General features: G+C 36.2%; 1 protein-coding gene across 1 annotated transcript in view; it reads left to right on the top strand.

Moving 5' to 3' along the window:
* Positions 1-499: 499 nt before the first annotated feature.
* Positions 500-11,498, top strand: part of LOC128998076 (mothers against decapentaplegic homolog 3) — a 29,307-nt gene continuing 18,308 nt past the window's right edge. The window contains exons 1-3 of the mRNA XM_054424063.1: positions 500-1,053; positions 3,724-3,759; positions 6,894-7,087. Coding sequence (XP_054280038.1) covers positions 857-1,053; positions 3,724-3,759; positions 6,894-7,087 — 427 coding nt within the window. The 5' untranslated portion in view covers positions 500-856. The remainder of the gene's footprint in view (positions 1,054-3,723; positions 3,760-6,893; positions 7,088-11,498) is intronic.

Raw genomic sequence — 11,498 nt, 5'->3', positions numbered from 1 at the left:
TAAGTGTTGCCAACCTATTTCCAAGCGTTCACGGAATACGTGCATAATAAAACCACGCTTTTTTGTGTTGTTTGTTTGGGTTGGAATCCTGATGTCTGCCAAAGTATAAACCGTACGGCAAAAGTAAAAAAAGGTACGACAAAGTAAGTAAATACAGAAATAATTAGCAGTTTTCTGTACTATAAACAGTGCAAGGAAGCCAACTTGGTCGGGTGACTGTAGCAAAAGAAATCAGACTAATCTTATCTTCGAAAATTTAATTAAATGAGTTTGTTTAATAATATTGAGTGTACTAGTACTAATAATATCGTTCGTTGTTGATATAACGTTTGGAGTTAAGCATACTTTTATTAGTAAGGAAATAAAATAATTCAACGTTTGATTTTTACAAAGACAGCCAATCCAAGAAAATGGTATTTAACTTTTTTGCAGACAAGAATCGAATCAAGAAGAAGAAGAAACTGAGAATTTTTGTTTTATTATTTATTGTTTGTAGAATTTCATCAGTAGGGATTCTTGTGATCGAAAAATCTAATTAAGGACTGGGATAAACATATTTTGCTGGAAACCTACCTCTTTCAACCCTATTATTCTGTGTGTATATATAATATGTATGTATAAGTGTACATTCCATTAATACGATGAAATATAACGACATTGCATTTGTTTATTTTACGTTCCACTGTCTGCCAAGCACTGCTGGAGCTGTATTGTAGACATCCGACTGCTTTTGATTTGGATGCGATGTCTTACTTTAGTAATTATTGATTTGTTTACACGTGATTGATAGGTGTGTGAATTAATTCAGCAATTCAAACTCCAGGAAACAGTGGACAATTTGTGTTTTAATGTAGCTATGACGTCTATGCTTCCCTTTACACCCCCTATTGTTAAACGTCTCCTAGGCTGGAAAAAGGGAGAAGTCGAAGATAAGTGGAGTGAAAAAGCTGTCAAAAGTTTAGTAAAGAAACTAAAAAAAACCAACGGACTAGAGGACTTGGAGAAGGCTATAACTACACAAGATCCCAATACCAAGTGTATAACAATCCCAAGGTAATGTTCAGTCAAAAAAATTCAGCCTATCCTACAGCATGCAACATTGTTGTTCAGTAGATTTTATGTTTTGTTTGCTTATTTTCAATACCTATGTCAGTCACATCTATTCATACAAAGTAACTTACCGTATGAGAATTTTGGTTCACCGGGATGTAGTGAACGATGCTGTAATCTGGCAAATAACAGGTCTATACCTACATATTAGGTAGCCTAGGCCCTAGTTTGTGATATGATTAAAATATTTCAAACTAGGCCTATTAGTAGGGGATTGAATGTAAATACTGATTTTCTGTTTACTCAAGGGTTTAACTTATTAAAATAGAGTGTTGACCGCCACTCTTTTACAGTGATGCTGCGGTGTTTGGGTTAGGTTAGTTTAGTTCAGCTTAGTTTTTGAAACCGCGTCCGGTAATCGGACGTGGGTTAGGCGTCTGGCAGTGATGTCACGGGGTTGTGGGGGCCCGGAACACCATTAACTTGAAACCACGACGATACGAAGTGCAGCCAATCGGTGTTCGTGTTGTATTGGATGGAGTAGGCTACTTGGCTGATGTCCAAGAGTATCAGATCGAATCCAATCAGTGACACTAACTTTTTGTCAAAGATTTTGCTTAGAATGTGATTTATTCTTAACTCTACCAGTACATCAGTTGTTAGAATTTGAGGGATTAATAATTTTTTTTTATCAACATTTAATTTAACCTTCATTCGATTTCTTCATTAGGCCTATCAGCAAGTTTGGTTAAGTTATGACAGTAACTGCCGGTGCCTAATTTACGTCCGGATACCGGATGCGTATCCTCTGCCTTTTGAAACTAATAAAAAAAAATAAGTTAGTATGAATGAGAATTGGCGTCTTTGTAGATTGATCTCATCAAATTACACAATAGGCCTAATAGGTTATAGGCTATTTAAACATTTTTACTATCACAAAACTAACCTAATTTACCCGGCGCAGCACACTGTGAAAAAAGTCTTCTTGAAAAACTTGCAATAAGTTACGGTACATTATTATTCAAAACCATCCGATATGATTTAAATATCAATCTAAGAGGCCTATTTTATCCAGATAATGAAAGGTTAAATACTTATTGTACTGTTGGTGTTCCGTAATTAGTCAGCGACCAAGGGTTCGGACCTAAAAGGTTTATTTTCAAGCTTACAACCAAGTCAAAAATCCTCTTAATCCCTGGGGTTGTGAAGATCATCAAATAACACATATCCGAACACAAAACCTTGATAAACCTTCCATCGGGCGCATCATGGAAGTTACCTCCAGGTCACTATTTTTTTCGTTATAAAAACTATAGTACCGTATGTGTTCGGCAGGGCTGTCGCTTGATTTATCTCACAAACCTCTTTTGCGGAATTGCTTTTGTCTCCTCTTACTCCGTTCCCAGTTGTCAGTCGACTTTGGGTAGTGGTTCGCGTCACTACTGGAAGTAGCTTCCGAATGCGCCCTGTGATGTAACGGGTTTCTTGGAGCCTAGTTCCGTGTGTACCCTTGTGTTTGAACTTATTTAGCGATATTATTAAATGGATGAAAAAGAACAAATTGCGAGATTGTTGGCTAGTGTTGAAAGGGAGGACAGGGAACAACATTTAGTGATAAGACCTAATGGTGTGTTTGTTCAGGAACTTGTTTTCAAGAAAAAGAGCTTCTTGGTACTCAGGTTCTTAAGTTTATTACCAGTTATCTTCTATCTTTGTGGTAACTGCCAAACAAGTTAAGAGCACACCCTCTTGTGGTACTCAGGTTCTTAAGTTTGTTACCAGTTGTCTTCTATGTTCACGGTAACTCCTAAACAAGTTAAGAGCACTCCCTCTTGTACTCAGGTTTTAAGTTTGTTTCAGATAAGGCATGCCATGGCCAGTAAAATCCCTTCTAGAACCGAGCAGAATGCTTGACTTCAGGCCTTAACTTAGTATTAGGTCTTAACTTAGTATTAGGTCTTCTATTTTCTCTATGAATTGCAAGCACAACGTGATGATAGCTCATCAATCCACAACAGGATGACACTTATCATGCCTGAGACAGTTATGTTTTCAACATTTTTTTAAAATTATAATACAGTAGACCTATTCCTTTATGTTATTGTAGTTTCCTGCATGCTAGTTGAGCTTTGTTCGATAATATTTGTTCAATAAGACTGTTGGACCCCTCTTAGTGAATGATGTGTGTCATGGGTAAGTTTATTACCTTAATGACTATTTAGATATCTGACTTGTAGTGCTGTAGTATTCCTTAACACAGTTGCTGGAATTTACTCAGTCATCGTAGACTGAGCTATCGAACATCATTGTAAGTTTTTCGGTGCTTCCATTCTTGACTAAGATTGTGTTGTCATCTGAAGTCTTAATTGCACTGTTTGATTTTTGGATGTACTCTTGGATGTAATTAACAGTGATTTTTATATTATAAGTAATTAAGAATAATCTTAAGAATCCTGGCAGGTTTTCTAAATAAAACTCAGTTAGGGGGAAAGAAACAGATGATGGGGTTTATTAAGTTATTAAGGTTATTAAGAGTTAACCTAATTAGAACTGTGGGCTAGACAGGATGCTCCCGGTAGTAAGGCCTATCATCTGTAGTAAGGATAAGGGCATGATAGAATAATATAGCTGTTAAGTATAAAAGATATCGCTGAAATTTCTTCTTTTTTTCAGCTTGCGGACAGACAAAGGTGACACAGGAAACTGCCGGTGAGTAAAATGTTACTTTTTTGTGTTATACCATTTTGTCTACTTGCACAAAAGAATATATCACATACATGAAACACCTAAATATTGTGATACCATTTGATATCTCTAACAAAACCTTGCCAAATGGTATTGATCAACTCTGGAATTTGCTTTGAACAATGACTGTTAGTTTTGTAAAATAGCTTCTTTCTGTATCCTACAAGGCCTACTAGTTGATAAGCTTAACAATCACAATTAATGTCAATCAAATGCAATTTTCCAAATAATCATTAATTTTTTTATCACACCCCTATGCCCACCAGGAATAATAATAATAGGCCTACTAATAATAATAATAACAGGAATAATAAATGGCTAGGTAGCTTAGTGAAGCCTAACAATCAATAGATCACCAGTTTGATCACAACGAAAGTTTGTAGCTTATTGATGGTTCGAAAACTGCTGTTCCTGATCATTGGGGCTTTACTAAATGATCCTGACTGATGAAACAGCTTATCAGCCTGTGCAGCTTACAGCTTCGTGTCAGTAAGGGCCCTTTCACACGAGGCCACTATGGTGGCGGCCACCGGTGTCCGCCACCAGTTACCGGCCGGGAAACTGCAGTGGACGATACAGGCAACTTACAAACCACTCTACTGCAGCCACTGTACAATGGCAGTTGTGAGAATGCTGTCAAACAATGAACATCTCCTTCCTCTCGCGTTGATATTAAAGAAAATAAGGCAAAAGACACAGGCGTGCTTTACCAAATTGCCAGTTACTTTTCAATTTTGCAAATTTAGATGTTCAGTATCCACTTTGTCTTCTATTATTTTGTATATTCTCTTATTCTGTTGTTTTCCTTTGTCTTTTTCTTTTTCAGCAACGTCCTCTTTATTTTTCTTCTGATCACTCATTTTCACAAACAAACAATTCAACACGAAAACACTCAACAACTACAATAGTGCGTTTGTCTTTGCAGTATGCACGTGAACTGATTCAAAATAGTAGCTGCGCGCTCATCCACGGTGGCGGCCACTAGTTGCTACGTGTGAAAGCTCCCATTTAATTCAATGCCCCGCGACGAGTTGCTGCCACTGCAGTTGCCGGCGGTGGCCGACTAGCAGTTGCGCGAGAAGACACTGCTCGGCCACTGTGTAGTGGCGGGCAACTACAGTGGCTTTGTGTGGAAGGTCCCATTTAAAATAATGTTAAAGCTGTGGCGGGCAACCAGTGGCCTCGTGTGAAAAGGCCCTAACAAAGCTACACAGATCATCCCACACCATTCTACACCCATTCTTCAATTATATCAAATCAATCAATTATTTAAGATGGGGACACCACTATGTGCGTGTGAGTGAATAATAAAATGTGCACCTAGGTGGTGTCTGGTCTCAATTAATTGATTGTTAATTGATAATTAGATAATTGATAAAAAAGGAATAAAATTAAGATGGTCATGGACATGAGCTTGAAATAAAACCTTTATTTATGGCTCAAAAGTAATTGAATCCATACAATAAAAATTCAAAATAGCGAAATAAAGCTAAGTCAATGATTTATTTTCTCATATACCGAAAGTAAATAATAAATTTATATTTTATCCAACCAACCATGCATTTGATTTAATTGGAGAATTTTATACTGTTTTCAAAAATAGATATTTTTTAAATTTCACTATAACTTAGCTGTGTATTATTTTGTATTTTGTTGCAAGATGTTTAATGTGCTTGTTTTTGTAGTAGGTAGATAACCGTATTGCTGTTGATTGTGAAACTAAGTACAAGTTTGAAAATGAATACAGATGTATTAAATTGAAATTAACCCTGGCCAATTGAGTGGATTGGTTGCTTGTTTGATTTCAAGAATTGAAGCAATCAGGACCCAACAGCTATTCGTCAATTACCTATGTCGCTGTTTATTTGTCAATTATGCTTTCTGATACCAGGTGTACGTCAAATTGTAACATGATCATGATTTGGACCTTTCCATGAAAAAAAAAAACTCTTAAAAAATATTACAACTAATTGCAGTGAGAATGCTAAAAACTCAGCTACTGCGACAGGGGTATTTATTGTTTTGGTTGCTTGGTTATTAGTCTTGCTTCTCACTACATTGCTTCCATGGTACCCTTACTGAAAAAATATTAATTGTTTTGGTTACTTGTCTGTGTATTTTATGGTTGTTAAAAACCCAATATTAATGATAAATAATGTAATTGTACTTCTCTAAATAGTATTCAATTGAAATCTTAGGTTTAGGTTTTTGATTTTTAAATCCTTTTGAAAGATTCACAAATTACATTCAAGCCCAGATTATCAACTTTGTTTAAGAATACTCGGTAAAATGCAGATTGTTCAGGTAAAAACTCATTCTGGCTGGAGGATTTAATCATATTAGCCTAGCCTGACCAACACATAAGAATAAAAATACTATACTGCGTAATTTTAGGCCAGCTAGGAATCAATTTCTTACATACCATTGTCAAAAATAGCCTACATGCTCAATACTTCAATGTGCGTTTTGTCCAAAGTCAATATTTTATTAAAATTTTGTTTAGTATCAAGTAAGCTTAATAAAAGCTTACTTTATGTATCGTATAGAGTGAACGTACCAAACTAGAGTTTAACTTAAAACTTTCATGCTTTTAGCTTAGCTAAGCTACGTAAAGTAAATGTTTTACGGGAGGTTTTTTTGGCTAACTCATACTGTTCAGTTGACATTAACAACAAAGTTGACATGCAACGAGATGGAATCTAGGCTATATTTTTATGATGTACCTGAGTTTATTTATAACCAAGCTTGTTTTGGCTATCATTTATCAAATCCACAGTTTTGGCCATTCCTAACTAACATTTGTTCGTTCTTCACGGGATAAGATGATGAAGTCAAATAACCGAGGGAGATATTCAACATTTTGCCGAAATTGCGGCGAGCCTATGATGATGTCCAAACGACGCAGGAGATTCCCACGATTTTGCCGCGAACAGAAGACAATAAAGATATCAATATTACCCTGGGAGATAATCTATTCCTAAGTTGTTTGTACTAACTAACAGGGCACCATGTACATGAAATTCCATAATTATTGGTATCAGCTGTTTTGGTTTTACTCTGTGGTGGCTGTTTTGTAAACTGTGTATATTTATGTGTAGGACTGTCGACGGTCGTATCCAAGTGTCACACAGGAAAGGTCTTCCTCACGTAATCTACTGCAGATTGTGGCGCTGGCCTGAGGTTCAGTCCCACCACGAACTGCGAGCTATTGACACGTGCTCCTACGCGTACGCTCTCAAAAGAGACGACGTCTGTGTCAATCCCTATCACTACTGCCGGATAGAAGCTCCAGGTAGGTATTCACATTGATATCTGTAGTCATTTTACACACAGTACAACATAGTAACATAGTACACAGCGTTAAGTTTACAAAAAAAAGGAAGGCAGACTTATACTCCTTGCTGTGTAAGTTGTTTCGCTTTATCCTGCATTGTGATCATGGGCCCTGGCAGAGAGTAGCAGGGGGAAATGTTATTCGTAATGTGTGTATCTATGTTGTTTTAAAGTTTGATGAAATTCTGACATTTGGTTTACATTGTGAGAATATTTGAAGTCGTGGCTTTTTGACACTCTTAAAAACAACACTCTTCTGCATTCCGATTGTCATGTTCATTTTTATAAACGAGCTAAAAAATATTTTACCTACGATCGTTTTTTAAAGTAGCAGTTTCAGTTCAGTTCTTAGAATTGAAAAGTTTCACATAACAGCATTTTTTACTTTCATAACGGCATAGTTTTATTCATAACAACAACACGGGAAACGGACCAATGAGATTCAAGGATTGAGAGAAAAGAAGTAAAATTTTAACGATTCAAACTTCAACTAATGTTAGTTAGAGATTATAAAGAAGTATATAGGTTTATTTATAGAAATTATTATTCTTTTTTTGATATGACAATATATTATTATAAAGCAGCTGTTCAGGCCAATTTAATTGTTGAGAGGTGCTATTAGTGTTTGGTACAATGTTTCGTTGCATCACTCTCAGTGGCAATGAGAGGTTATAATTGACAACATAACCTCTCTTAGAAGTGATGAGTAGTGATGTATAGTAATTAAAACACTGTTAAAGGTAAAGTAGTGTAACCAACTCACGTAAAAAGTGTTAACGACACTTGTAGAAGGTTTTGAGGCACTCGCCAAGGCTCGTACCTTAAATTTTCTACTCGTGTTGTTAACACTATCTTTAGTCAATCGTTGTGTAAACTACTATATCTTTACAGGAATGAATACCGTTACTTAGAAATTATAATGATGGAAATTTTTAGTGCACTCATTATTTTTCTAAGTAGCGTGGTTACTTTTATGTATCGCTAGTAACTGGAGTGTTCACACTTGTATTCAAACTGTGTCAAAAGTGAGATTTTTGTCAGAATCTGCCCGCACAACGCAGTGAGGCGCAGCCGGAAAGCCCTTTTGTATAACTCTTAACTTCAGCCAAACTAGGTACACCAGCTAAAAAAAGAAATACTATTTAGAATTTAGCTTCAAAATCAAAATCCACTGTTTTTTAACATAGCTGACCAGAAAAAAAAATAGCCTACGAACTTTTTCTTGTCATATTTCAAAACCCATATAAAAGAATAAAAGAATCAAGTTAAATTTTTAAAATAGAAAATATTAGTTTTTAAGTTTGTTATTAGAACTGTTGAACATGAAGATGATTATCAATATGATAAGCATCACAGTACAAGGGATTTACCCCAGTTTCAACGAGGACAAAAGGTGTGGATCCAAGATCTAAAACGTCAGGGTACAGTAACAAACCTAGCCAATGAGCCAAGATCTTATTGGGTAAATACTGAAAAAAATACCGTTGTAAAAAATATACAGTAAAAAAAATACCGAAACCGATACCGCTTGATTCCGTACAAAAGCCAAACCAGTCCTAAACAATCAGTAAGTATTATAGTACGATTGTTCAGGGAACGCGACAGGCTGAAGGGTCGACCCTACTCACACACACGCAGGCCTCACACACACACACACACGTGCAAGGGATTAGGACGGACCAGAGACCTACCGTGTGAGTCATCACTGGCTAAAAGAAATTTAACTATCAATTTTTTCAATTTTACCTTTGTTATAAAATCGGTTAATGCTTTTGGCTTCAGCTCAAAATGTTAAGTAAAATGATACCAAACAATATATTTTTTGCTTGTAAAATGTAGAAGTTACGAATATTTTTTTCTACTATTTCTTTTCATAATGATTTCGTATTTGGACTAACTTTTCATGGAATTAAACAACAAATTTACCAACACTAAGCATTTTACTTATATCTAACTTAAAATGATTTGCGATTTTGAGGTATCATACAACAGATGTTATATTTCTAGGTAGTGAAGGGGATCGGGGCTTTTAGGCAATTAGGGTGATGGTAAGTGTGCGTGCGTGAGTTGGGTCACTCGCAGGTAGGGCCGAGCTCCAGCAGCTTTCAGTTAAAAATCAGACTATACTCCACTTCCTTTCTCAAAAATAACGATCAGTCTCCGCAAACTTCTGTAACTTATACAATGAACGAAGCTTACCCAAAATCCCTACCTCTCAAACCAACAACACTAATCAGAGTAATCAGAAAACACCAAGATCAATCTCTAGAACTACAAGTACACACACTTTCAATACAAGGTTGTTTGTAAACAATAACAATCCTACTTATTCACAACCAAGTCACCAGTCTAATGAAGAAGTTAGAACAAGGTTTGGAAGAATAGTGAAACCTGTGAAAAAATGCGAGGGGAACTAAAAGGGAGGAATGTTGTAATATTAAACAGATGTTATAATTAACATCTGTTGGTTTATTTACTTTGAATTGTTTATATTTTTTATGTTCATTCTTTGTAATTTAATCTAAGTTCAATAATATACTTTTGCATCAAGACTAAATTAGAAATGAATTCTCAATAATTAATACACAATATTAAAACAGAACTAATAGTTTCCAAGACTTATTGACTTCACTCGTACTCAAAGTTTCAACCATTTTCATTTTACCTTTAACACTAATACCGAAACCCTACCTAGGCTGACGTTAACCGAAAACCCCAGTCTGTGAGACCCCATTTGAAAAATAATGGACCCCGCTTTGACACACACAAACCGAAACCTTCGGCCTGTGAGACCCCGCTTTAAAATACACTAACGATGGGCTTCTGAGCCAGGGATGTTATGAACAGACAACCTGTCAAGGTCACGGCACCCATGCAAAATGAACAAACAAAATATCAATAGGTAGGGGAGGAAAAGGGGGGAAGGTATTGGGGGAATGGAATCTTCCAAGTAAACAGTGTTGCCAACATGCGTTTTTGAAAATTCCCGTGGGCCTGTCAGACCGGGGTTTCGGTATTAGTGTTAAGAAGGCTGGATGCAGAGTTATTTGGAAGCGGGGCATTGATTTTTTTGCGCCATCATCATCTATTGTGCTTTATCTTATCTTATGTGACAGTAGTTTATCAAATGAAGTACTAAAAACGACTTTGAGGTAATGTAAAATAAACAGGTTTCAAACTATTGATATATGCCTATAAACAAAATAAAGCATGAACAATTCATAAGGGTTTGCTAAAAAAATGTTTTCAAACTAACATATAGAACCTAGACAGAATATTTTACGAGAAAATAAATGTACACATTTCCTAAAACACAAATTCTTTACTGTAGGAAAACAAACAAATGTAATATGAATGTGAAAAATGAAACACCAATGATAAACTTAGGATTTTTTGAGAGGATAGCAGGCTTACCTGAATGGGAAAGAGTCCAAACTGGCACAGGAAACACAAAACATAACTTTACACTATATACACAAAACATTAGAATATTTCACTGTCACTGACAGCATTTTCAACTAAGGAAGAGAGAGTTTTTTAGATGTCCAAAATGGTGGCCACTGGCCAGTGAGTTGTTGAGTCAGTGTTGCCAATAGTAGAATTCAAAAAACACATTTTCAGTTTATCTTATATGCACTATATATATATGAATAAATATGTAAGCCTGCTAGTTGGGTTGGATTTTGAAGTGGAGTGGGTTAAATGAAAGGTATTATCTAAGGTTTAGGTTTGGGGGTTGTCTAGACTTAGTAAACCATTGGTAGGACAGTTCCCATCTTCTAAGTTGTGACTGGTTACATTGAGGAGGTAGTGATTTGACTATTTTGGTTGTAAAGCAGTCATTGAAACTAGGGTTGTTGTGGCTCTGGGCATGTTGTACAACTGGTTTGTCTTTGTATCCAGTAGATACATCTTGTCTATGGCCATTCATCCTGGTTCTGAGGCTATTGGTGGATAGGCCTACATACTGTGCCTCACATTTGTTACATTGTAGTTGGTAGATAATGTTCTTCGTTTCACAAGTGTTGAAGCCTCGGATGTTGTAGTTTTCTTTGGTTGTGGAACTGGAAAATGTTTGGCTGGGTTGATTTATTTCACATGTTTTACATCTCTTGTTATCACAGGGATATGAACCGTTAGGGCGTGCGTTGTTTGGGTTGTTGTTGGCCGGGTCAGGAACTTTTGGGTGGACTAGTATTTTTCGGAGATTGGGTGGTTGTCTAAAAACAATGTTTGGTGGATCTTTCAAAAAATTGATGGTGTGGTTGGAGGCCTTGAGGATTTTGAAGCCCTCTTTTAAAATGCCATTCAATGAATGTAGTCCTTGGTGGTAGTCCGTGACAAGAGCAATGTTTTTGCTATTTCGTTTT

The sequence above is a fragment of the Macrosteles quadrilineatus genome, unplaced genomic scaffold, assembly GCF_028750875.1.
Source record: "Macrosteles quadrilineatus isolate MER2022 unplaced genomic scaffold, UCM_ALF_1.0 Scaffold_7__1_contigs__length_78375512, whole genome shotgun sequence".
In the NCBI taxonomy this organism is placed as follows: Eukaryota; Metazoa; Arthropoda; class Insecta; order Hemiptera; family Cicadellidae; genus Macrosteles; species Macrosteles quadrilineatus.
The sequence above is the reverse complement of the archived record's forward strand: the minus strand, read 5'-3'. Positions and strand labels throughout refer to the sequence as shown.